Source organism: Aulonocara sp. 'chitande type north' Nkhata Bay, linkage group LG11, assembly GCF_057382095.1.
Source record: "Aulonocara sp. 'chitande type north' Nkhata Bay isolate Kocher_YH1m ecotype deep benthic linkage group LG11, A_spYH_male_GT1.1, whole genome shotgun sequence".
Lineage (NCBI taxonomy): Eukaryota > Metazoa > Chordata > Actinopteri > Cichliformes > Cichlidae > Aulonocara > Aulonocara sp. 'chitande type north' Nkhata Bay.
This window is the reverse complement of record NC_141354.1, coordinates 33388530-33413922: the sequence shown is the minus strand read 5'-3', so window position 1 is coordinate 33413922 and position 25393 is coordinate 33388530. Positions and strand designations below refer to the sequence as shown.

General features: G+C 39.8%; 1 protein-coding gene across 4 annotated transcripts in view; it reads left to right on the top strand.

Moving 5' to 3' along the window:
- Positions 1-274: 274 nt before the first annotated feature.
- dpy19l1l (dpy-19-like 1, like (H. sapiens)) overlaps positions 275-25393 on the top strand; it is a 48360-nt gene continuing 23241 nt past the window's right edge. Inside the window, exons 1-21 of one of the 4 annotated variants that reach the window (XM_086312248.1) lie at positions 275-953; positions 1385-1409; positions 1509-1596; positions 3846-3983; positions 5503-5623; positions 8403-8496; positions 8728-8785; positions 10383-10474; positions 12579-12678; positions 14820-14897; positions 16968-17054; positions 17275-17334; positions 17743-17823; positions 18144-18245; positions 19124-19195; positions 20351-20430; positions 20619-20643; positions 22740-22859; positions 22972-23146; positions 24304-24403; positions 24641-24766. In XM_086312248.1, coding sequence (XP_086168374.1) covers positions 731-953; positions 1385-1409; positions 1509-1596; positions 3846-3983; positions 5503-5623; positions 8403-8496; positions 8728-8785; positions 10383-10474; positions 12579-12678; positions 14820-14897; positions 16968-17054; positions 17275-17334; positions 17743-17823; positions 18144-18245; positions 19124-19195; positions 20351-20430; positions 20619-20643; positions 22740-22859; positions 22972-23146; positions 24304-24403; positions 24641-24766 — 2045 coding nt within the window. In that variant the 5' untranslated portion in view covers positions 275-730. The remainder of the gene's footprint in view (positions 954-1384; positions 1410-1508; positions 1597-3845; positions 3984-5502; positions 5624-8402; positions 8497-8727; positions 8786-10382; positions 10475-12578; positions 12679-14819; positions 14898-16967; positions 17055-17274; positions 17335-17742; positions 17824-18143; positions 18246-19123; positions 19196-20350; positions 20431-20618; positions 20644-22739; positions 22860-22971; positions 23147-24303; positions 24404-24640; positions 24767-25393) is intronic. The other 3 variants (XM_086312249.1, XM_086312250.1, XM_086312252.1) reach the window with 3 other exon arrangements.

Below are 25393 nucleotides of genomic sequence, written 5' to 3'. Positions count from 1 at the left end.
TGGACAGTCTGAAAGTGCCTGATAAGGTGATGGAGGCCCGTTATATGCTGCTGGAGCTTTTTGGAAAGCAATAAAAATAATTTTTTTAAAAAGTAAAAGCAATCTTTCTTGCTCAAAAAAATATAATAAAAATAAGAATTCCTTATATGTTACATATCATAAATGATACTTTGCAGAGGTATGCAGAGATATAACTCGTTTTTTTTCTGTTTATGGCTGTTTCATGTTTGACATCTTTGTAATCTTTTTACAGCGTGTGATTGTTTTACATTGAGATTTGTCGGTTATGCCTTTTTTGTGTCTATTTGGGGTCATTTCAGATTTGCAGTCTTTTTAGGGTTTTTTTGTTTTTTTAATTGACCTTTCAACAAGAGAGGCCCCTGGATTAGCTCCTGCTGTCTGTCGCATCGGGCAGTTGCACATTTTAGATGTATTACTATTTATTTATTTTTATTTTATTTATTTCGCATCTGACACTACAAAAAGAAAAATACGCTCGCGGTTGGTGTTACCATGGTTACGATCCCAAACTCATTGCAGTGGTGCCCAACAGCCACCAGGGGGCACAGTTTCACAAGATTTCAGGCAGGAACCAGTCAAAGCATCACTCAGGTAGTAAAGGGGCAGATTCGAGGACCAGATACGAGCGTCTGTTGGGGCTGCGCAGCTCACACCCCTTGGGTTCTTCAGCGGCTGTCCGCTCGGTTTAACTCGTCTCTTTTTGGAAATCATGGTGGCTAAAACCAAAAAGCAAACCGGGAAGAGTCCGGCGACCCAGACTGACCGCGACAGGAGCCCGCTTGTTTCGCCACCTGGCAAAAGTAACGTTAGGCGGCCAGGCAGGGAGGGCAAGGTTTTCAACAGCACGCATTCAAACGGGCTTTCGGGCATCAGACACAAGCTGGGGCTAACTCCGTCTGCAGCCGCCAAGCTGGGAATCACTCTTCTCCTCGGTAAGTTCAGAACCACTAGCTCGTTAGCTTCTTGCAGAACCACAAGCTAACGAGTGCTAACACTAGCAGCATTAGCAGCTCCGCTAAATTAAGTTATCTCCGCTGCCGATCACTTGGCTAACGTTAGCTCACCCTAACGGTACCTCTCTAGCGGTAGTTACCTGCTGTTGCTGTCCGTTAAAATCAAATGAAAGTGTCCCGTATTTCTTCCGCCTATATGCCACATCAGCTCCACACGTGTTAACAGGTTTTCTGGCAAACTTCAAGCTTGGTGTTCTCCTCTAAATGCACAATAGTTATAACCCCCGTATCACTCAAAGTCATCTCTCCTCTCTCCAGCGGGTTGTGGCTTTGCAAATCTAGCCTCCTTTCTCAGTGATGAAGTAGCTTTTTTTTCTGCAGTAGTTAAAGTTAATTCTTTCTGTTCACAGCTGCTCTGACTGGATATCTGCACTGGTAAGCTGCGCTTTTATCGGCTTTACCAAGTTATCGTTCACTAACTACTGTTGCGTTTACTTGCTCTTACTTCACACATATTTCTCCCCCTGCAATTAGGTATCATCTCACACAGCTCTTTGAGAATGACAGGCACTTTTCACACCTGTCTAACCTGGAGAAGGAAATGGCTTTTCGAACAGAAATGGTAATTTGTTTTTCTTTTTTGTAAGGCAACAGCAGGATGCACAAATCTTTGATAAATATTGTCATCATGAATCTTGAAGGGCACAGTTTTTGTATGGCCGTTGTTTACCATCGTCTACCTTTATTTTGACATAAGACAGTAAAAAGTGTGAAATCCTTTGCTACAAAACAAGATGATCAAGGTCTAAATCATATTCATATTTAGCATGGATTCCCTTTACCATCAAAATAGCAGCAATTGTTCCTTGCGTTTGCTCATTTAACGGGGGGGGGGGGCTGTTTGAGCAGATTGGAAAACTATTTTGGGTCTTTCAATAACCCCAAATTCAATCCCATGATGTTAATGTATTTGGCTATATTTCAGCCATGCACTACACCTGTTGCAGAGCAGTTTATTGTCCTTGTAGCTGAAGATACACGTAAATGATGTCCAAACAAAAACAGACCTCATCAGACCTACACTAAGAGGGCTTGGTGGTTCTGCTGTACTTAGATAGATATTGTGGTGGCTTTCTCTTTTTCTTTTTTCTTTTTCTTTTTTTTAGCTGACTTGTCTGATTTGATTACATGGTCACTGAAAATCAATAAAGAGCCATTGTGAGTGATTATTTTTATATATTTAACTTTGTTAACTTTGTTTTGGTTGAGATTTCGACATGTGCTGAGGAGGGATGGTGGATATACTGGAGAAAGGATGTTAAATATGGAGCTGCCAGGAAGGAGGAAAGGAAGAATGGCACAGAGATAATTCATGGATGTATCAAAGGAGGGAATGTAGAGGGTTGGTTGGAGGATGATAAGGATAGGGTGAACCCTAAAGGAAGTAACTGAAACAGGATGATGATTTTGTGGTCTCCTCTTCCAAGAGGACAGTGCATCCATCAGGCATGAGGGCTCCATGATTTGTGTTCAGCTATGAGAGGATGTGAATTATAGATTTGTGTTAATAACAGATACCAGCCCATATGAACATATGTGGTGGATTTTACACCCACGTGTTAGAAAGTGGTCTCCACCATCTTCATTAAAAAAACCTTCACGTTTGAGCTGTTGTGGTAGGATGTGGGCCAACAACTTTCTCAGAGACGTTATGCCTCTAATTCTTTCTAACTATGTCATGATATATTTTATTTTGTCATGCTACCAAATGACATTGAGACAGATTAGATGTTGCCTTGATGGTATTGCATTAAAATAGGATTTCCAACATAAGAAGTGTATGCATCATTTGTAAGGGAATTTTTTTTTTTGGGGGGGGTTAGTAGTTGTGCTTAAAATTTAAATGTGTTGAAGTTAGTCACACGAATCAGGCAGAGACAACTCTTTGGCTTTCACAACATGCACTTTTTTTTTTTTTTAACATTTTCATCACATTTTATAGACCTCATCATTGCTGAAGTCATTAAAACTTAATGAGTAGATTGTTATTGGCAATAAATATTTGCTGCTGCCCCAGTGAGCATATAAGCACTGTCACGTTAGCCTTCTGTAAAACAAAATATGACAGCAGTTTGCATTTTTTTTAAAAAGGCCATCAAAATGAGATCAGCCTGGTTAATAAAGAAATGCGAGGCAAGCTCATCACAAAACATTCCTGCATAGTTAAGATGATGATGTTGTAATAATTTCCCAAAAACAGTGCTTCTATTTGACATGCAAACTGATTTCCAATGAAAAGTTGGTTAAAGTGAACTTTGACCCTTGAGCACACCAGCCAGAGTTGGTCAACAATAACCATTGCACAGACGTCAGCTGAAGTGAAAGGGGGAGAGAATAAATATTTAGAAGAAGACTTACTGTTGACTGATGACTGTAGTTAAGCTAGTTTCACTATGACTGTCCATTCAGAGAAAATCAAATCAGTAATACTTACCATGTTGGACTTTACAGTTGTTACTCATCTGTCACTTTCCACGTCGAACACTCGATGAAGAGCTGCACACAAGCAAAATTAACATTTGTGTCTATAAGCACTGCTGCTTTTTAGATCACCATCACTCTGTGTAAAAGCTGCTGATGTTTAACTGACGCTCAAGGTGAAAACTTTGTCAGATGAAAACAGAATACTTGTCTTGCCTTCCCCCTGCTGCGTGCTACCAAATGGGCTGCGAGCCATGGCCATCTGCTGAGCCCGTGTAACTCATTCCAGTTTCTTCTGTCGGAGTTGTAGTGCTGGAGTTATATTTAGTATCCGTCTGCTGCCTTTTTCTTTCTGTAATCTTCTGTATGTAATGTTCTTTTTGATACCAGGGTCTGTACTATTCCTACTACAAGACAATTATTGAGGCTCCTTCTTTCCTGGACGGCCTTCACATGGTCATGAACGATCGGCTGACAGAGCATCCGCTGGTTATTAACACACTGAAGAGATTCAACCTCTATCCAGAGGTAATATTGATTTTTGGCAAATTACCGTGCACATATTTCATTTGTTGCTCTCAGACTAAAATTATTCATAACTTTGAAATATTTTCAGAAGAAGATCAAATCTTCATTCTCGTGGGATGTATACAGTGAATCCCTTAGTACAAACAAAACTCTTTTACAGAAGGAATAAAAGGTTTGAAGGGTGAGGTAATTTTATCGTGAAGATGTTTTTAAGCTTTGAGATAAAAAAAAAAAAAAAAAAAAAAAAAAAAACCCACTTCATTAGTATTATATTGTTTGAAGTGTTGGCAGTACAAGAATCTGGATGCATTTAATGAGCCAAATCGGGTAATGCAAGTAATTGGAGAATTACATAACAACAGTTTATGAATTTAGCAAATAGATGTTTGGTGATTAAACTTTTTTAGTCTTTTAGATGATTGCTTATGTTGAATTTTGCTCCATGCATTTTCTCCTTTCATGCATCCCCTCTACTTTTTTCTCCCTGCAGTCTGCAGTCCTTTGCCATGTAGCAAATAGCAATAAGTGCAGTTAGAAGTGGTATACATGCCAGATTAATGTGCTTTCCTAACAATGAATCTTACTGGATGGAGAAACCAGATTTGTTTAATTCTTTCTTTACATGATGGTTAAGAAATATGCTCACTGAAGATGAGTGAGTGAGTAATCAGGCTACTCTGATGGAACAAAATAAAGGAAAGAGATGTGCTGGAAAGCCAACGTAGAGAATTGTTGCAGAACAGACTGTGAAACAGCAGCGTTTTATCTCCATTGTCTTTTTGTAATTTTCTGAGAAGCCAAATTGAAAGTTGAATTAGGTTGTTATAGATTGCACAGCTTAACATTGATTCTTTTGTGTGTGTGTTTTTTTTATTTATTTTTTATTTTATTTTATTTATTTTTTATTACAGTTAGATGACTTTAAAGGCAGCACGGTGGCACGGTGGTTAGCACTGTTGCCGCACAGCAAGAAGGTCCTGAGTTCAATTCCAACATCAGGCCGGGGTCTTTCTGTGTGGAGTTTGCGTGTTCTCCCCATGTTTGTGTGGGTTCCCTCCGGGTACTCCGGCTTCCTCCCACTGTCCAAAGACATGCAGCTTGTGGGGATAGGTTAATTGGATAATCCAAATTGCCATTAAGTGTGAATGTGTGAGTGAATGTGAGCGCGAATGGTTGTCTGTCCCTGTGTGTTGGCCCTGCTACAGACTGGCGACCTGTCCAGGGTGTACCCCGCCTCTCGCCCTATGACAGCTGGAATAGGCTCCAGTGCCCCCCCGCGACCCTGAAAAGGAGAAGCGGAAGCGAATGGATTGATGGATAGATGACTTAAAAAAAATAAAATAATATATGTATATATGTATCACATTAGTCTTTATTTATTTATGATCCCTTTTTGCAAACTCATAGACCAGAATCCAAATCATGCTAGTGTCTACTCCTCAGAAATAAAAGGGATAAAACAAGTAATTTAAAATTTGATGTTTAAACAGGATTTTTACATCCTGTCTGTTCTCCCCAGGTGGTCCTGGCCAGCTGGTACCGGATGTACACAGGTGTAATGGGTTACTTTGGGATTCCCACAAAAATGTGCTGGTCCATCAACAGAGGAGAGGGACTCACTCCTGTGGACAGCTGTGAAGGTAAACACTGTTGCCATGGCATGTAAGTCTTAACTAGAAACGTGCTCAGTTGTGTGCATTTAGACACACACACACACACACACACGGGTCAAATCTAATCCGTTCCCGTATTTCATCCTACTTGGTGACAGTTGTAGCCCCTTTGCTTGAATAAACGGTTTAGCTGTCACTTAAGATGCAGAGAAGTATAAATATCGCAGATATGAGAAGTTTGGTAAGTAATTCTTGACCTCATTTAACAGTCCGGCAGTCGGCTAAGAGATAATTTTTAGGCCCGTGGTTTAAAAAAAAAAAAGAAGAAGTAGTAGTTAAGCTTAAGGCATCCAGGCATCCTCTGCAAAACTAACAGTTACTGAATAACATTTAATGCGAAAGAAGAGAAATATACTCATTGATTTTTTTTCTTCTAGCCTTGAGGGGGAAAAATGTTTTTAACCTTTTCCACATCTTTTTTTTTTTTTTTTTTTTTTTTTTTTTTAAAGTTGGCTCACAGTAACATTTCCTGGAAATTAAGTCTGCTAAGCGAAAACAAGCAAAAGCTGCTGTCAGCGTTCCTTTGTGAAGCTGCAGTCTCCATGTTTCTGTCGGTCTCATTAGTGAATGTGGCACCCCACGGCTGATGTACACAGGCTGTTTTCACAGTGTTTACATAAACCTGATGCAAGCTGCATTGCATTTCCTGTAACTGTCAGCCAGTATGTTATTTTTGTGTGGTTTAAAATTACACAGTAGAACGGAACAAGCGGTTTTGGAGCTAGATCCGTTTTCTGTTTGTCCAGTGATTTACCGTCACATCACGGAGATGATGCGATGCAGCTCTTAGCGATGTCAATGCATCTTCAATCTCTTAGTCATTGTTGCCGTGTAGGTCTGTTCTGTGTACCTTCTTATTATGCTGGAATCATTGAGAGGAGATCGTGCCAAGAATATAGCAGCGAGATGTCATTTAACTGAGCAGTGAAGTGAACAAAACCTATTTGCTGTCACTAAAGTTTCAAACTTTAATCTCACCATCAGAATTTAGAGAATGACTTGTGGAACCTGCAGTGGGATGTGCAGTAATAATGTATTATTCCAGTTTGATGGTTTTTGTTTGGGTTTTTTTTTAACCCCACATTTTTATTTATTTATTTATTTATTTTTGATAGGGCTGATCGTGACATGTTGTTTAATGTACTTCCTGTTGTTATGCTTCAACTTTGGTGTCATTCAGATATGACATTTCAGATGCTGTATAAAAACTGTTATTTTTGTCACCCATCGGTTTGCTTAACTGCTTATCCAGTTCGGGGTCATGGAGGTGTTGGAGGCTATTCCAGCCAACACTGGGAATGAGGTGGCATAAACTCTGGACAGGTCCCGGGTCTATCACAGGGCTAAATTAGAGACCGACAGACAACCATTCATACTCTGATTCATACCTACAGTCAAGTTAGAATTATCATTTAACCTAATATTCATGATCCTTTACTACGGGAGGAACCCATGCAGACACAGAGAGGACATATAAAAGACCTGAGTAGCATATATTTATCTCACACATACGATTACATATGGATTTTTTTTACTATAATTTTTTAAGTAGCAGAACTGAAAATTTTTGCAACACAGAGTCTGCAGGAAGTGATTAGTCTGTGGTGTCTTCATTGCAGAAGCGGAGCACAGAAATCCTACCTGTTTCATGGGTTATTTTTGCATGACCTAACTTATTCAATCTGCAGTGACCCAGTTTGCACACAAAATGCCTGCAAATGTGACTTTCAGATCATTAAACACGTAGGGGTGTGTGGGGGTGTGTTTTCAGATTACTCCTGTAATCAGAGATTTACATTCTTTTCGTGATTGCAGTCATTTTCAAGGGGTGTTAGGGTGTGTGAGATGACTGCAAAGTGGTCTGACAAAATCAAAGGTGAAGTTAAAATCATAAGTTCAAACATATTGGCTGTGCTAGTCAGTCAGAGAAACTTAAAATCAATAATGTTTCACACAGTCCACAAACTCACAGGAGGTATGTCTCCCATCAATATTTCACTGTAATAAGTTGTTAAATCTTGCAACAAAGTTTCTATGTTTGCATCAGTGATGTTAACTAAAGCATAATTATCACCTGTTCGATGGAGAAGGATAGAAGGCAGTCCTACAAGCAAAAAAAGTGCATAATGGATTTGCTTTAATTGGCATAGGCTGCAGTCCCCCGGTGACATGGAAGAGGATGGATGGATAAATGTACAAAGTCATTACTAATAGAAAAAATGTTAAAGCAAATGTTTCTCACATGCTGCTCAGCCTCCATGTGGGTGGTGCTCCTGCTCAGAGAGAGAATAGTAGGATGGCAGAGCTTAGCAGTATTATTCATACATTTTCCAGTTGCACTTTTTAACACAAGGAAAATCTTGCTAAAGGAGCATGAAGTGCTATTCTACATGACAAAATAGGTAATTAGCAACAGTAAGGTGAACTGAAGTGAAAGTAACTGCAGACAGAGATGATGGGTTTGTTTCAAATCCTATGCGACGTGCAAATATACCAGTAGTTGAATATTGACGTACAGCTCTTGATCATTTACATTTGTAAAACATTATATCAGCAATTTCCAATGTCCAAACGATGTCCTCAAGTTACTACTTTCTAATAAGTCTTTGTGAAATGTAGGAAATTAGCTGGTCAATGGAAAAATAATCAGTTATCATGTTATCAAAGCTGAATTATATGTCAGAGAACTCTATTGGTAGCATTTAACCTGGATAAAAACTGCATTTCTACCTGTCTCTGTTGCCAGGAATGGGTGACCCAGCGTATTTCTATGTGGCCTGTGTGTTCCTGCTGAACGGCATGATGATGAGCATCTTCTTCATGTACGGCTCCTACCTCAGGTAACCTCTCCAGCCCAGCACTCTCTCCTGACTCGCTCACATGGACACTAGTGAGGAGAGGATGATTTTTAAATGGTCCATCCCAATAAGCTGTCAGGCGTAGACCATTTGTCTGCTGTCTTGGTCAGATTTATAGATTTGAACTATCGGAAAGAAGATAACTTCTCTGAATCCGTCTGCTGCTTTCTGCTCTTCTTTTAATCCCACCTCATTTTCATTTTTCCTCATTAGTGGCAGTCGACTGGGTGGCGTTATTACCACATTGTGTTTTTTCTTCAATCACGGTGAGGTAAGTGCAGTTCCTTTAATATCTTTATCAGGATATTCAAATGTTGGAGCTTTGGGAAGTGTAAGCTTCTGAAATCTGTAAAACTCAAAATGAAAAAAAAAAACCCTCAGAAAAAGAGAAGGATGGTTAATAGGGACTCGTTTCAGCCCTCAAAGGAGCTTAGAGTTGTTTTTGGCTCGCACTCAAAGCTGAATCCCTCCGCCTATCTTCTTCTCTCAAGTTTCCTCCAGAACAAATTTCAGTCAAGCGCACACTCGAACACATTTCTGTCCTTTCCCCGAGTGCTATGGCGGCTTGTGACAGCAGCATCTGTAATTTCCACTTTTTCGGAGGAAGTAGTAAAATGGCAGTCTGGCTGGGTAGTCGCTCCGAGGTCAGTGTTGACTGCATTAAAATAGAGGTGTGGGTGTTTATTAGCCTTTAGAGACAGGCTCACTAACCTGTGAATTATGCTTATGCAGGAAATCTAAATCGTCACTTGCTCTATTATCTGAAACTAATTTTAACTTTACGCTGTAACCTTCTGCATGACCTGACGTTCACCTCTCGATAAATGTAACTACACGTCGTGTGGACGCACACCACAACAACTTGAGTGGTGTGGAAGGTTGCAGCATAGGGATAAAAGGAGTTTCTGGTTACGATGTAGATTTCCTGCAGAAGTCTCAATCAAGCTCAACAGCAGGACCTAAGCAGACTGCTCGCTGGATCCGTGCACAGATAAAAGCTGCAACTGTGCAGTTTGTACCTTATTAGTCTACTGTTCCTGTTTTCACACTAAAATGGAGTAAGGAATCAAATTAATAAATCATTTGTTGGAATACAAGAGCTCCTTATTCTATATTCAGCATTTTACATGGTGTTATTTTTATTTCTTTTAATTTTATTTCAGTTTTTTCTGTTTAATTGTGAGTCTTTCATTTGTAATATTTTTACTTTGAAGTTTGGGGGGGGGTTGTTTTGTTTTTTTCGGTATGGTATCTCATGTTATGGAGCTGCACACCTACTGCGCTATGAGCCACAATGCAATTCATGATTAATGCTATAGCGAGTATATAGAGCCATATCAATGTCAAAAGTAGACATTCAGAAAGTTAGATGCGATCCATTTATCTAAACTTGATTGTAGGCAATCACTTTATTTGAGGACTGAAAAGCATGAAGTACAGTCACAAAGAAACAGTCACACATCAGCCTAAAGTTGATTAACTACAGCTAAATGCAGTCACCGGCTTAAACTTTCACCTGCTTTATTTTATTCTGGTGAGGTGACCTAGAATTCATCAATAAATGTGTTCTCCTGCTACAGCATAGATTAAGAACATGCAAACCTCCTCACACAGTGTTTTTGCATTTAAGAAATCCTGCCAATAGACCGGTACCAGATGTCTTACATTAAGTGTCTGTAATCTCTACACAAGCTGTGTGTTACTATACAGTCTGTGTCAATATAGGATTAACTGAGATTTATTTATAAGCTGCAGAGGAGTAAAATGTATCTCTGTTTTGTTTTTTTTCCTCTCAAAGAAAATCAGAGCTATGTGAATTTGAGTTTGAGCAAATTTGATTCTTTTCTTGTCCACGTGTATTTTATCAGAGCACTCGAGTGATGTGGACTCCGCCTCTGAGGGAGAGTTTTGCCTACCCTTTCCTGGTCCTGCAGATGCTTCTTCTCACATACATCCTACGGTAAACTCACTCAGCGTCTCCACTGCTCTGCTAAATTCATATTGTTGTAATTTGGTAAAGTGTTTCAGAATGTTCAAAGGCATCATAACACACCCAAGCACATCATGAATAACTGTCATGTTAATACTGGTGTGGGACCTTGTTTTGCTTAATGAACTCCAAATGATGGTGGAAACATCTTTTGTGATTCTGCTCCATGTTGACATAATTGAATCACAAAATCTGTTTGCTGAATGACCACATCCCAAAAGGGCTTTACTGGTTTCAGAGTTGGTGACTGGGGAGGTCAACAAAATCTGATCTCAGTATCATGTTTATGGAATCCATACTTGGAGACTTTTTTGACTAGGGCTGTGCGATATGACCAAAATCTCATATCCCGATATAAGACATCTATCGTCCCAATAACGATATAAATCACAAAAATTTTACATTTTCTGTAAATTCTGTGATTCTCGGGCAGCTCGACTTGCGTGAAGTGCTTCCAGCTGGGCGTCGTGTACCTGGAGTCGAGTGTTTTAACCGATGCATGAAACGGCGTGCTGCGGGGAAAAGCTTGTTCTAACGTTTGAGTCTAAGGTTTATTTTTAGCACCTGACGGCTCTTTTCTCATCCGTAAACACTCTGCATACTCTTTCACGTGATTCAGTTTATTTTGAAAAGTCTCAACAGGATCTTGAGCTTTATTGTGAAAGGTTTATGTGGAAAATAAACAAGCGGACACGCGATAGTTTTACCGTCGTTGTTGCTAACGACAACGCATAAAAACGTGCTTGTCCGTCTGTAGTGTGGTTATATTAAATATAAGAGAAAGAGAGAACTTCAAGAAATGAATATAGCCACTACAGTTACCATCAAAACAGTGAAAAAATATTGCCGTAAACAGTTTATTTTGCAACACCACGAAACAAACGATAGCGTGAAATGAAACGATAGATGTTTTTATATCGTCATCCGATATATATCGTTATATCGAACAGCCCTATTTTTGACACAGTTCACTGCTCTGTTTGAAGATGATAAGTTGTAGCTATGAATGGATGTACATGGTCTGTAACAATACTCCGGCTCTGTGGCGTTCAAATGGTGATTGGAATTAAAGCTCAGAGTGTTCCAGAAAACATTCCCAATGCTATCACACCACCAAAAGCCTGGACCTTTGGATACTGTCTCAAGCTTTGGCAGAGTGGAGAATCATTTGACTAGCTGCAGTTTTTTATTTTTAGCCTTAAAATTTCCAGTTCGATTGATCTTGTGTTCGCTACAGCCTCAGATTTCTGTTGACCCAGGCATGGTTTTGTGCAATCGAAGCACAACTACCTAAAGGATAGTTGGCTAATTCTGAGCCGCTTTTCTGCTCAGCACAGTTAGCCGTTCTGTCTACTCTGACCTCTTATCAGCTATGAATCTCTGCCTGCTAAGCTGCTGCTGGATGGGGGGTTTTTTTGTTTGTGTTTTTCATTATTCTGGGTGAACTGTAAAGACTGATGTTATGCAAATTCCAGAAAATCAACAGTCTCAGCAATACTCAAACATCACTGAAATACCTCCACTTCCCAAATCATCACTGCCGTCACGTGATTGTCTGATCAGATTATATGACAATAAGCAGCTAAGCATAATATCCAGATAAAACGATCACCAAGTAGATGTCTGAACACATGTTCATGTAATCAGTTCATAATACCTACACCTACACGGCTCAGATATTATATGGTGCATTAGTTGGGTATATACTCTGCATGCCTAATTATATCCAAGCACTTGAACGGTTTCAAAAATATAAAGAAAGATGGGGAAGCATCTGTTTTTTCTTTTCATTTTAACACCCAGCTGGTGGTTGGCAGCTCAAGTTGTGTGAAAACTGTTTTGATACTGTGACTTCTCTTAGTGTCACAGTTAACAGTAAATTGAGAAGTACTTCTGTTTTATTTTCTTTTTAGCGTAACTTTGTCCATAATCAGGTTTCTGTATTACCATTAATGTGAGAGTGAATGTTTGTACATCTGTGTTTTCTCAAGCATTTTAATACATCTCATCTTATCTGTGCCACACCCTTGCTCTCACCACCTTTTCCCTCCATCTGTGTCTCTTCCCTCCCCAGGACACGGAACCCGAGCCGGACAGCTATGGTCGCTCTGGGCATCTCCAATTTGTGCTTTATGCTGCCTTGGCAGTTTGCCCAGTTTGTGCTGCTCACCCAGGTAAACAGGGCAAGATAAACATTGTGAGAGAATGTGGAGGGGAAGGGAAAGGGAGCACAGAGATTAAAGAGAAAATAGAGACTTGGAGAGAACAGAGGACTGGCAGCGCAGGTGCAAAAAATCAGACGCTGGGCAACATAGCAAAGAAATAAAAAAAATCAGAAAGACTGAAAGAAAAGGGATAAACTCAGGAGATTCAAATCATATAAAATTCAAAAAACATTCTTAAATTGAAATTTTTCTAACTGATTGACACATTTAGGTTAGTATAAAGAAGTAGTAAATTAAGGTGTGTGGGCTGGCAGACAGAAGAGTCGAATAACTTCAGAACAAACAGGTCACTGCAGCAAGCATATGTGCTTACTAACAGTTTAGCCCACGCTGCTGCTGCTGCTGCCCCCTCAGGGCTCTGCTGCTTTTGTGCAGGGACTTTAACGCGGGACGTGTTGTTTCACAGATATTATTTCTTTGTTTCACATTTATAAGCTGCTAATTGAACCCATTCACCTCAGCCACTGCATGCATAATGCAATTCAAGGCCAAATACACCCACAAGCACTGCTTACTCATCAGTACAGAGGGAGTTTGATGTCAGTTGTTGGGTTTTACTATTTTTGGGGGGGGGGGGGGGGGGGGGGGGGTTTGTTTTGTTTTAAAATTTGCAGTCACACAGTTAATTTTCTACAAGGCCTACAGTAACCCCCTTGAGCAATTACAATGGTCAAACAGAATTTGATTATGATCAGTAATTGTATTGGCCAATTTAGAAAACCTTCCAACTGATTACATTTGAGTGTGAATTCCCATCACAAGAACAGGTACTGGACAGCGTCCCATCATGGTGTCCTGTGGGCTGGGTCCTTTGAAGTATCAGGGTTTTTTTTTTTTGTTTCTTTTTGTTCGCTTGTTTGTTTTTTGTTAAAGCGCTCACTATAACTGTAGTTAGTTTTGTTTTACATTATCAGCAGTAACTCAGACTTGTTCCCAGTGGGTGCTGGTGGTCTTACCTCTGCTTTGAGCAGATGATGTAGTTCTTTATTCAGCAGCACCCTTTAGTTTGTGCTGGAGTGGTTTGCAGTGGGGATGTGAATGAGCACCTCCTAATCTAAGGCGTTCTCAGCTAGAAAAGAGTAGCTTGCCCACTCCAGGTGGGGAATGAGTTGCTGGTCTAAATCAAAGTTCTAGTATCTTGCGGTCTTATTTATAAATGAGGGAAGACTGAAGCAGGAGATTGCCAGATTGAGTGGTGCAGTGTGTGCAGAAATGTGGATCCTGTTCCAGTCTGTCATGATGACGAATGAGCCGAGACGGAAAGCGAAGATGTCGATTTTCCAGTTGACCTACGTTCCTACCATCCTGTGGCCTCTAGCTGTGGGGACTGAATGAAAGAATGAGATTGCCGAAACAAGCTGGAGCTGAAGAGTGTCATTTACCTAGAGCTCAGAGTAGAGTTGCTACTCTTCCACGTTGAAAGGAGCCACTTCAGACGGTTCAAGTAAATGACTAAAATGCCTCCTAGGTGAGGTGTTTGAGCATGTCCAAATAGGAGCAGACCGCATGAAAGCTGGATGGATGGATGCTAAATATAAAGTAGGGTTTTTATGTGATAAATACACTGACAAGACAACAGGAAATAAAGGGAAGAGGAATGCAGTAAAGGATCCAAGTGGTATTCGGGTTACATTTATAACAACTGCTATGTGTATTTAGAGAGTCACTTTATTTTAACTGTAATCTTTCAAATGCCGTGATGTATTCAGGCTTTGGGTTTAAGTTCTGGAAATGCACAACAAAAATATTATGTTAGAGTGCTTCACAAGATACATTATGTAATGCAATGCCATAAAAGCTTTAAAAAATGAGTTGTTACATGTAAAGTGCAGATTTTACAGTTTGTTTGTTTGTTTTATTGCACCCCATTTTCCCTGTTCTTTCTTGATTAATATACAATACTACAAATTACTGTTGGAAGGAAGGAATGTAAATTTCCCCTAAAGGCTCAAATCCAGTTTTGACATTAGCAACTTTTAATGTAAAGATAATCATGGGAATGTTATTGTTGTTTTGGACTTTTTTGTATGTGATGCATTAATGAGCTTTGTGGAGTGAATTGTTAAGGTAAACTACGCTTTGTTTTCCAGGTGGCTTCTCTGTTTGCTTCGTACATTCTGGGCTACCTCGCTGCTGCTAAGATGCAGTCCATCCTCGTCACTCATATGGTACAGTAGATAACTTTTCCTTTTGCAGTTATTTTGTTTCTAATGGCAAAACTTTACGTATTCGACACTAGTGTATTTGCATAAAGTTGAAATGTATTCGTTTAAAGGAATTTACCAAGATGTACAAGGTAGACTTTCTCTGAATCAGGTGTTGGGCATAAGTGAAAGTTTTCATTGCTCCTGTCCTCTGAGCTGTAACCTGCTCTCGCTCAGTTCTCCTTATCTCCCTCAGCTCCTCGGCCAGGAGAAATTCACATGAGCTGGTTGGACAAAGTCAGCAGAGACTTTGTCCTTGAAAAAGCTTTAAGGATACCACTGTGCATACATGAGTGCCTAAAAGACGAGGGTTGTGTGGGCAAGTTATTTCACACCACCAAGGACAAAAGGATATCTGTATTTGTTTGGAAACGTGTAAAGATATTTTTTTTTGTGGGTGTAGTATTTTGGACGCTTGTCCCTCTTTTCCACATTCTTTACCCTTAATCCTCTCAGCATGCCAAGCTGTTAGCCAGGGCCTGTGTGCGCCACTGATAAGGAGAAGGGCCTTTGTGGTAAGATGCTGGAGATTTGTGTCAGAGGAAGGCATATGGCTCTGCATAATTTAGAGAGTTTGGGAGTGATGACTGTGTGTGTGTGTTCAAGAAAAGAATAGACACAACCAGGAGTCGATGTCCTCTGTGACCTCCAGCTTGTGTTAATGAGCCTGAAAACTGTCATTAGTTACAGAGCGTACACATGTGTTCACTCATATGCCAATAGGATGTTTCTAATTGCATACAAAGCCTCAAAATATGTGAGCTACTGTTATAAAAATACCAGAAATACTTCCTGTCTGAATGGCAGCACTTCAGCATTTGATTATTCGGATATCATTTGGTTTCTAGGTTTTTAAGCTGCTTTTTTATGTGGAAATATGTAAGACATTTCTCTCTCCTACAGCATCCATCATGCTTCATCCCACGTTTTTGTTGCCATTTTAGTGACTTTGCAAAGTAAAAATCTTCCCAGATGCTTAATTGACTTTTTTTCCCCCTCAAAAAGCCACTGAGCGGAAAACCTTATACACAGGATGGCTTTGCAATCTGGGGTCTTGCTCTTAAGCAAGAAGTCAGCTCAGTATGTGAGCAATGAACCGCTCTCATTCTTCATTGAGCTAACACAAAGGCAGAGACTGAGTACTGTAAGAGAGAGAAAAGGAAAAGCTCTAAATTTTCAGTGTTGATTAGCATTATGAGAACCTGAATCTATGTACGGTACTAAGCAATCAAAGCAATTTTGATCAGTCGAAAAGCACTTTGACATTTTCTAGAGCAAACATTCATCAATATGACGATAATAATAATGATGTTTCAGTAAAAATATCTGTTCAGTGCCTGAATAACTGGTAACATTTTGACTGTCACCACCGAGGTTCATCTGGCAGTACCGTTTACGTTTCCAATACTCTGAGTTTAGACTCATCACAGAAGCCACAGAAGCAGAAAAATAAACCTTTTTATATATAAAATGCCAAAGTCTTTTTACAATCTGTAAAGCATTGCAGCGGCTTCATAATCGGTATAATTTTTCTAATAAGTATCTACAACATTTTTTCATAATAATTACAGCAGCTGCTGAAGCCGCTGGTTTGTCATCACTGTCAACATTATAAACAGGTCATTGAATAGGATTGTATTTTAGTTGTGGCAGTATATTTATGTTTTAATACATTAATGCATGTTTACATAATAAAAGTGTTGGTTTTTAAAAAAAAAACATACAAACGCCAACATCAACAGTGGCATGCAGACTATTAATACGCTGTATCCCTGACGATCTTCCTGCTACAGAAACGTTTTTTGCTGTTGGCAGTAAACATGGGACTAAGTGTTTTTATGGCAGCATTAGAAATACTGGCTAAACTTCAGCACTACCTGCCAAGCTCGGATGTTCAGCATTGTTTAATTGCACACACGGGTCATGCACATCATGCTGCACCAAATAGGACGGGGCTGCACTAAACGGCCCTCAGTGGTTTGAATACCACGTTCATGTGAGGAATGATGCTTTCTCTTTGTCCTCTTTATGCAGATCACACTCGGCGTCTGCTTTGTCCTGATGTTTGGTAACTCCATGCTCCTTACATCCTTCTACGCCTCTTCACTAGTGTCAATCTGGGTGAGTTGGAGGCTCCTGTATTACGAATGTTTAATCATTGATTGATTCAAGTCAGTCCTGTTTACTCCGATCAGTGATGCAGGTGGATTTAAATTTCAGCATATTTGTAAGAGTACACAGTTGTAACACATGTGTAACAGTAACTGCATTGAATTTTTTTCCTTTGGAGTGGAGTTATTCCACTTGCTTTTCACTTAAGATTTGTTGTTTTATTTTTTAGGTAATCATTGCAATGAGGGAGCGATTTGCTCAAGTCTTCAGACAAGGCATTGTCATCTGGGTACTAAAGAGTTTTATTATCTATGCTTTACTGCACAACTACATGTTTCCACTTTACAGTAATTGTGTCATTCTTACAACATTCACACACTTTTGAGAAGAAAAAATAAAACGAGAAAATGGTTGCATGAATATCCCAAAAACAAGTGTGTAGAGAGAGAGAGAGATCACATAATGTTGATCTAACAGAATAGAGTGTTCTCAGACAGTCGGGTATCCCTGCTGTGCTAAAATATTTGAAGCTAACATCTCAAAGAGTAAGCATGCTTTTGTTTATGTAGTTGTCCAGTCAGCCTCATGGTTTGACTGCTTTCTTCTTCACCACCATACATCGCCTGTCTGAATCTTATGTATGTATTTGAACATGTCAATCCACCAATGTCGATGTGGGGTTTTTTTTTCTGTACAGGTCATGCAGGGCCTGGCTTGGGTCGGCTCAACAGTTCTGCTTAAATTCCTGCTATCCACAGTCTTGGGTGCCTCTGATGATGTAAGTAACTCTAACTCCCCGTCTGTAAAATCAAACCCTTTTTCTTGACTCAACATTAATAATGGAAATGAACATTTTTAGGTCATTGTGTAGATATTAAGTAGATGAACCAAAAATGACCTCATAAGTGGGCTGATATAGTAGCTCAGTTAATATAAATGTAAATGGACTAGCCATATGGAGCACTTGAGCCATGTTTGATATTCACTATCAGAAAATGTCAAATTGAATTATTAAGAACGGAATTAAATATGCAAAATTTAAGAATAATTTTTTCACAGGGTGGATTAAAGTTTTATTCAAAAATGTATGTTTTCTAGGCTCACATCAGTGGATTAATCAAGTCTAAGTTCACGAGCTACAAGGACTTTCACACTCTGATGTATACATGTGCTGCTGAATTTGACTTCATGGAGTTGGAGGTAAATTCTGTTCCTTTGTCAGAGCTAAAAATTTGTCTCCCTGCCACTAAAGGATGACGAGTGATCACTGTGATTCTGAGCTGAAGCCTTCCCTGATAAAATGCTAGTCTCAGGCAGTTTTTTGAGGAAAATCTTGCCAGGTCTCACTTTTTAAAATGTCAGTGCTGTGAAGATGTCAGAAATGCTGTTAAAGGCCTGCTCCTTTGTATCAGAGCTGCTGGATTGTCTTACAGCAGGGCTGAGTGTGGAAGAAACCAGAACTGTGCTCTGAATTTGACAAGAAACAAAATCTGACAGCAAAACCTGGCAGCTCATTTTGGGCTGAGTTATGGGCTAGACAGTCGCCTGGTTTTGTGTGTGGTTTCTCAGCACTGCAGAGGAAACGGTGCATGCTTTTGGAACAGGCTGGCTCAAGCAAAATGCAGTGAAGCAGCTGTAATCAGTGCAGTCATATACTTTCTTAATGCTTTAAGATTCATTTTATTTAATTAGCACTTTGCAGTTTTATTCTAATCTGTTTATTATATATAGAATTGCAACATATCATGATTCATAATATTTTGGCCTTTAAGCATTTGCAGTTAATTATTGCAGTGCTCAATTAAGAATTTCCCAAACTGTTATTTATTTTTATAACCATGTTTGTATTTTAGTAGTAATTTGCTGTGCATTAGTCTCTCACTTGCCGGCCACCTCCTTGAAATTATTTCAGCTTAGATATACTACAATGCTCAGATGTGATAGTTGTCCTCTGTCTCTGAAAGTATTATTGTAGGATATACCTAACAATATAAAGGGTCTTGAGGCGGCTGTTGTTGTGATTTGGCTCTATAAAAATAAAACTGAGTTGAATTGAATTGTCTTCTTCTCTGCCTCAGACTCCTGTGCGTTACCTTAAAACGTTGCTGCTGCCCATCAATGTGCTGGTGGTTGCTCTCATTGCTGGCAGGGTAAGTCCTCTTGTAGGCATAAAACCATCCCTATGAAAAGGATAAACATTTGTTTTGAAAGCAGCAGACGGTATCAGGTGAGGTGTATTGGGAAGCCTTGCTCAGAACAGTTATGGGTTTCTCTTGGTCTGTGGGAAAATGGATGAAAATTAGCAAGATCTGTCTTAGTCACCGCTCTTTTTGTTCTTGTATCGCCTATGCTACAGTTTACAGTACATTCCTGCATATTGAACCATCGAAATTGCTCAAACAGCTAGCATTTGACTTCATAAGTCCACATTCTCACATTCAGCTGTTGAATGTCTGGAAGGCTGGATGATTTTGCAGAAATCTTATGAAAGCAGCATTAATATGCAGTTTATGGCTGTATAAATATCATGGTGTCAGACTGACACTAAAGGTACAAGTGAACATCGTCACCACACCATGGTTCATATGAGAGAAAAGGTTCCTTCACTGAAAAAACTCCAGAGAAGATCACACATACTGGCTCATGAGCTTAGATACTTTATATTTTTAAGCTTGAGGTGAGGAAATGTTGGCAGAAAAAGCAAGAAAGCCCAAACAGTCATGTGTATAAGAAATCTTTTGTTTTTTTAAAAATCTCAAACTCTTCTGTGAAGAAGAAATTATGCAGCATGACTGTCAGAAAGTGTCTGCAGCATGAAAGCTACGATCTCACCTTTCAGAACAGCAGTCAGACAGACATAAAGATCAAATCACTTATTGAGCCGTGAGCTTCTGCTTCACAGCAGCTGAAAGACAAAGCTGCTGTCTGCTCTTGTTAGTTCACGTAGATTTCCTTCCATTCTTGTGTAGACTAAGAAGCTTTTTTAAATTCAGGTGTTATTGTTTCCGTTTCAGTAAACTACAGTTGTTTTATTTGGACTTGTCAGGAACTGATATACATTTTTATATTTAAGCCTTTAAGGAAGGGAAGGATGAAAAGATTTCCCCCCGATTCTGGTCACGCTAACATTTGTAGATGGGAAACATCAGAGGAAAAATATTTGAGGAAGTCCTATTTATATGATTTAATCTCATTATACCCTGCCCACGCTAAGCTAAGAACACATGAATCAGTTTGACAAAGCATGATATGCAGAGCATTTAAACATGAGAAGAAATATCCTTCGAAGTATTTGTCTTTTTCAGACCATCCAGGATATAGTCCGGTGCCTGAGGCACGGGGAGAAGACGTTGGCCAAGACTGAGGACGCTGACGAAGCTGCAGGGTGAGGCTTCCTCTCTAGGGTGATTTCAAGGACTTGATGCATTCTGTTGATCAAACAGAAACTGTGTTTAACTGGGAAAATAAAATGCTCTAAAATAATGCAGTGTCTTACCTTTAAAAGTAAAATAATGGCTTGATTTTTGTTTTGAGTGGGCAGCTGGCTTCACATATTTCTGTTTTGTGTTGCAGGTCTGAAATAGCTGCAAAAGGAGAGGTGAGAAAAATACTTACTTCATTTATTTTTTTTGTTAAATATATGCAGATATAAAAATTATCTTGACCACACCTCCACGTGTTCCCTTTTCCTAAACCTGTTTTATATGATTATATTCTCCCGTGCAGTGAAGTCTGCTCAGTTTCTATGCCCCAGAGTGATTTTGATCCCTTTTCTCATTACCAGGAAATCAAAGGCATTTTTCCCTTCTGCTATAAAATCCCACTCTACTGCCTTTTGTCTGCTTTCTCCCAGCTGCTTCATGTCATTTTCTGTAATATCTCTCTCTGGGCAGTAAAATGTTCAGATGTTCAGTTTCTAAAGCTTGCCTATATAATGGCTCTGATGGTCTATAAATGCTCAGAGAGGAACACTTTCTCACTGCGCAGGAAAATACAGGTTAAAATGTACTGAAGAGATCACAGCTAAGGAGCAGATCGCAGTGCTGTTTCTGATTGTAGTTAATGACAACTTCCACTGTTTGTTTTTTTAGTTTGCAGTATGTGCATCACAAATTTAGATCAAATAAATTTGATTGCTTAATCCAATCCTACATCAAATGAGCGACACTAACATTACTGAAATGCGTCTGCACTTTATGTCCGTAAACAGCACAGCTGTCATCTGTGACTTTTCCATCTGTGGCGTTGAATCCAGAGTTCTCAGTTGGCTAATTGTCATTTAAAACAGAGAGCAACAGGAAGGCGAGCATTAAGACACACCATTATAGACTAAATACTGAATTTAAATTCAAATAAAACATAGTGGTTTTGTTAATACTTTTTTTAATAGTTACATTTTTGTGTTCAAAGATGATTTTGCAGGCATCGTAACATTTGCCATCCTTGACAGGTATGCCAATGTCATTTGTGCCATTGGCATACCTGCCAGTTCTGGTCTTATCAGGCAAATGCTGGTTTATCAACATAGATCTCACAAAAAGACCCCACGACCTCACCCCACCCTCATAAAGTCTGTTTTTCAAACGTTGGTCAGAAACATGCACACACGTAACCTAATATAGGTCATAATGTAGAGCACAAAAAAGTTGATACGGTCCCACTGTTTGGTTGATGCCCTTCCAAAGCCCTGACTAGCTCTCCTCGTGTAACGGCCATCTCCTCCACACTCTGGAGACTATGTTGGCAGACATAGCACACTGCCTTTGCAACCTGATTGGGCTGCAGGTTCTCTTTTATGCTCCCAACTGTAAGAAGGATAGTAACAGATACTGAGAGAGAGTAATGGCCTGTAGTTACCACCTGAAAAGCCGTTCTCTTTCTGTGGCGGCTTTGCTGTTGTCTCTCCAGTGCTCCTGTTTTTACTTTGATTTGCGCCTCAGGATGTAAAATGGGTTCACAATAGATTCTGCTTCCTAAGTGAACTGATTGATATCTCTAAACGTAACGGACTCTGTGTTTTATTACAGTGATTCATTTATTTATTTTTTTGTCTGAGCAATACATTTAAAAACAGACCATCTATATATTTGTTACACCTCAAAGGTGGACACACTGTAGGCTTGTATCCACAGATGAAACATTGAGCTTTTTGAACTGGTATCTACATATAGAATTTTTCCACTCTAAGGAGTCAAAGTGCTTCTTACTGAAAGCCACTTGCACTCTTTCATGTGGTGCGATTCAATGAGTTTGGGCAGTCTGGGGTTCAGCATCTTGTCCAGCAGCACAACTGCGGTTGCTAGACAACCAGCTGTCCCTCTTGAGCCACAATGGCTCAATTTTTGCTTCTTAAATTACTTACAATATATTTAAATTTCAATCATTTGACAACTTGATCAAATATTTTAGCAGAACCTGACAGTAAAGAAAATATCAGGTCTATGTTCAAATATACACTCTGCCCTTTAATCAGTGTGAAAAGCACTTTGTGATAAGTAGTCATTAAGGCAGCAATGAAAAATACTATGAAATATGAATTTATATAGCAATGTCAGTCAAGTTGTGTTTTATGAGTCAAACAGATTTTGTGAAACACTCGGCTACAGAAGAGTTTCTGGTAGATGATTGTGGATTTGTTTAATTTTCTGTGTGTCCGTTTTGATTCGATCTGTGTGTGAACCTGTTTCTCTGTAGATGGTGTACCACAGTCTGCAGCTGGTGGCTTTTGCTGTCCTGGCCATCCTCATTATGCGCCTGAAGCTCTTCCTGACGCCACACATGTGCATCATGGCGTCATTGATCTGCTCCAGACAGGTCTGTCTCTCAGTGATGCACAAAAGCAAAACAAAAAAACTGCTTTCAATATTGTTTTACTTACAAAGTCTCCTCTTTACTTAAATATAATGAGTATGTTCTGTCCCTTCAGCTCTTTGGCTGGATTGGGGAGAAGTTTAAGCAGCACACTGTGGTTTTTGCTGTATTGGCCATCATGGCCATACAGGGAATGACCAATCTGCAGGCCCAGTGGGCGATCATTGGAGAGTTCAGCAACCTGCCCCAGGAGGAGCTGCTGGACTGGATCCAGGAAAACACCCGTCCTAGTGAGTGACCTTGCCTGATTTCATCGCTACCGAGCAAACAATAGTATTAAACAAGTATTAAGATTAATAAGCAGCTCGCCCTGATTGCAGCATAAAATTTTAAAGTACCGTATTTCCCGGACTACAAAGCGCACCTGAATATTAGCCGCACAAGCTAAAATCAGGGGAAAATCCTGTTTTGTACATACATTAGCCGCACCTGACTAAAAACCGCAGGTGTTTCAATGTTGACTTATCATATGTAAGAGAATATGCACAAAGGGAATTGTCAGGAAAGAGATGGCTGTTTGGAGACACACCCCTTTTATTAATATTTTGAAAAACAAGTTATGGGTACATATTTGCACATGTAGTACATAACAGTAACCTACAGCACACCAGAAAAATAGATTCGGACTACCTTTTAGGCTCAGGTGCAGTGACACGGCTTTAACAAGAAGAAAAGTCAGTCATTCACCACCATCTTTCTCTTCTTCCTGCGCACTAAAACCACCAAAGTCCTCTCCTCCAGTGTCGGATACAAACAGGCTCAGGATGGCTTCGTCATCCACTCTCAGCTTCTCTCCTTCGTTGTCAGTGTCAGAGTCGAACACCCTCAGAAGGGCCGTGGCGGTGTCCTCCTCTCCATCATCAGTCCAGCCCTTCAAAATCCGTTGGTGATCGTGGATGTTTTCACACTTTCCCACGCTGTCAGAATCCAGTGGTGGAGTTGGGCATAACTTGCTTTTCGCAAGTTTATCGCTGCTCATCATCCACGCCTCCCGCTGAACGCGTAGCGCTACTTTGAAGTTTGTTTTTCGCGCTACTTCGTACGGCACTACGTTGCCTGGCGGACGGACATGTGACTAACATACCACTCTTGAACCCCGATCCTTCCGCCAGGCAACGTAGTGCCGTACAACAGCGGAACAAACAAAACAAATCGTCTTACGATATCACAAAAATCACGGACAATCCATAGAAAAGCCGCACCTGACTAAAAGCCGCAGGGTTCAAAGCTTGTGCAAAAAGTAGCGGCTTATAGCCCGACAATTACGGTATATTCTATTGTTATAAATTATGAAGTACTGTATATAATCTAATGAATGAAAACTTTCCTGTTTGATGCTCTGCTTTTGGTTTGTTTTCTTTTTATTTGGTTTTTGCTTTGATTGCAGATGCTGTGTTTGCTGGAGCGATGCCCACCATGGCCAGCGTAAAGCTTTCCACTGGTCGGCCTATTGTCAACCACCCTCACTACGAAGATGCTGGGCTGAGGTCAGAGGAATCTACAGCTCTTCTTCAATCTCCAATCTAGCATTAAATTAGCTATAAAAGATTTAAAATGACCATTCTTCAAATGATGATTGTGCTACTTTTCACTTCATTAACTTAATTCTGGAAGCAAAAATGTTGGGTCAATTTTTCCCCACATCAAAAATACAGGTCCTTTATTACCTTTTTGTTCTCATCCCACTGCTTTATCACACTTTATAACATTGTTGATTCTCACAGAGAGAGAACCAAGCTGGTCTACTCCATGTACAGCCGCATGTCTGGAGAAACCGTTAAGAGGAACCTCATGAAGCTGGGAGTAGAGTTTTTCATCCTTGAGGATTCGTGGTGCACCAGGCGAACCAGGTACTGCAACAGCACCGCTGCTCCTTTCACTGTCGTGTGCACAGTAGACAAGCTTAAGTCGACCCCCCTACTGCAGCAGTCCACGCTGCTAATGAAGTTGCACGATTAAACAGTCAATTTGTGTTTATTATTATATTTACAAAATGCCACAGTTTTTGTGTTGGTTGTATCATTTTATTTTGTTGTATTTATCCGCGATACCTTAAAGGCCAGTCCGTAAAAATATTGTCTGACATTAAACCGGTCCGTGGCGCAAAAGAGTTTGGGGACCACTACCCTGCTGGACAACTTTTACTCCTTTTAGGCAAACAGTGCAACCATTAAGTTTGCTGTTAAATCTGTTTTGACCACTGTTAACACAACACAATAAAAATTTGAAGAATATTTTCAAAAAGGGATTAATTAAAAAGACAAACAAAATGGAATCGAATTCAACTTTGTCATTGCACATGTCACAAGTACAAGGCAACGAAATGCAGTTTGCATCCATCCAGAAGTGCTTTAGCCATGATATAGATATATTTCAAATATATATTAGCAATAATATAGATATATTACAGAAATGGGTCTGTTATAGGTATGTTACAATGTACACGGTATGAAGGTATGTTATGAATATGCAATAAC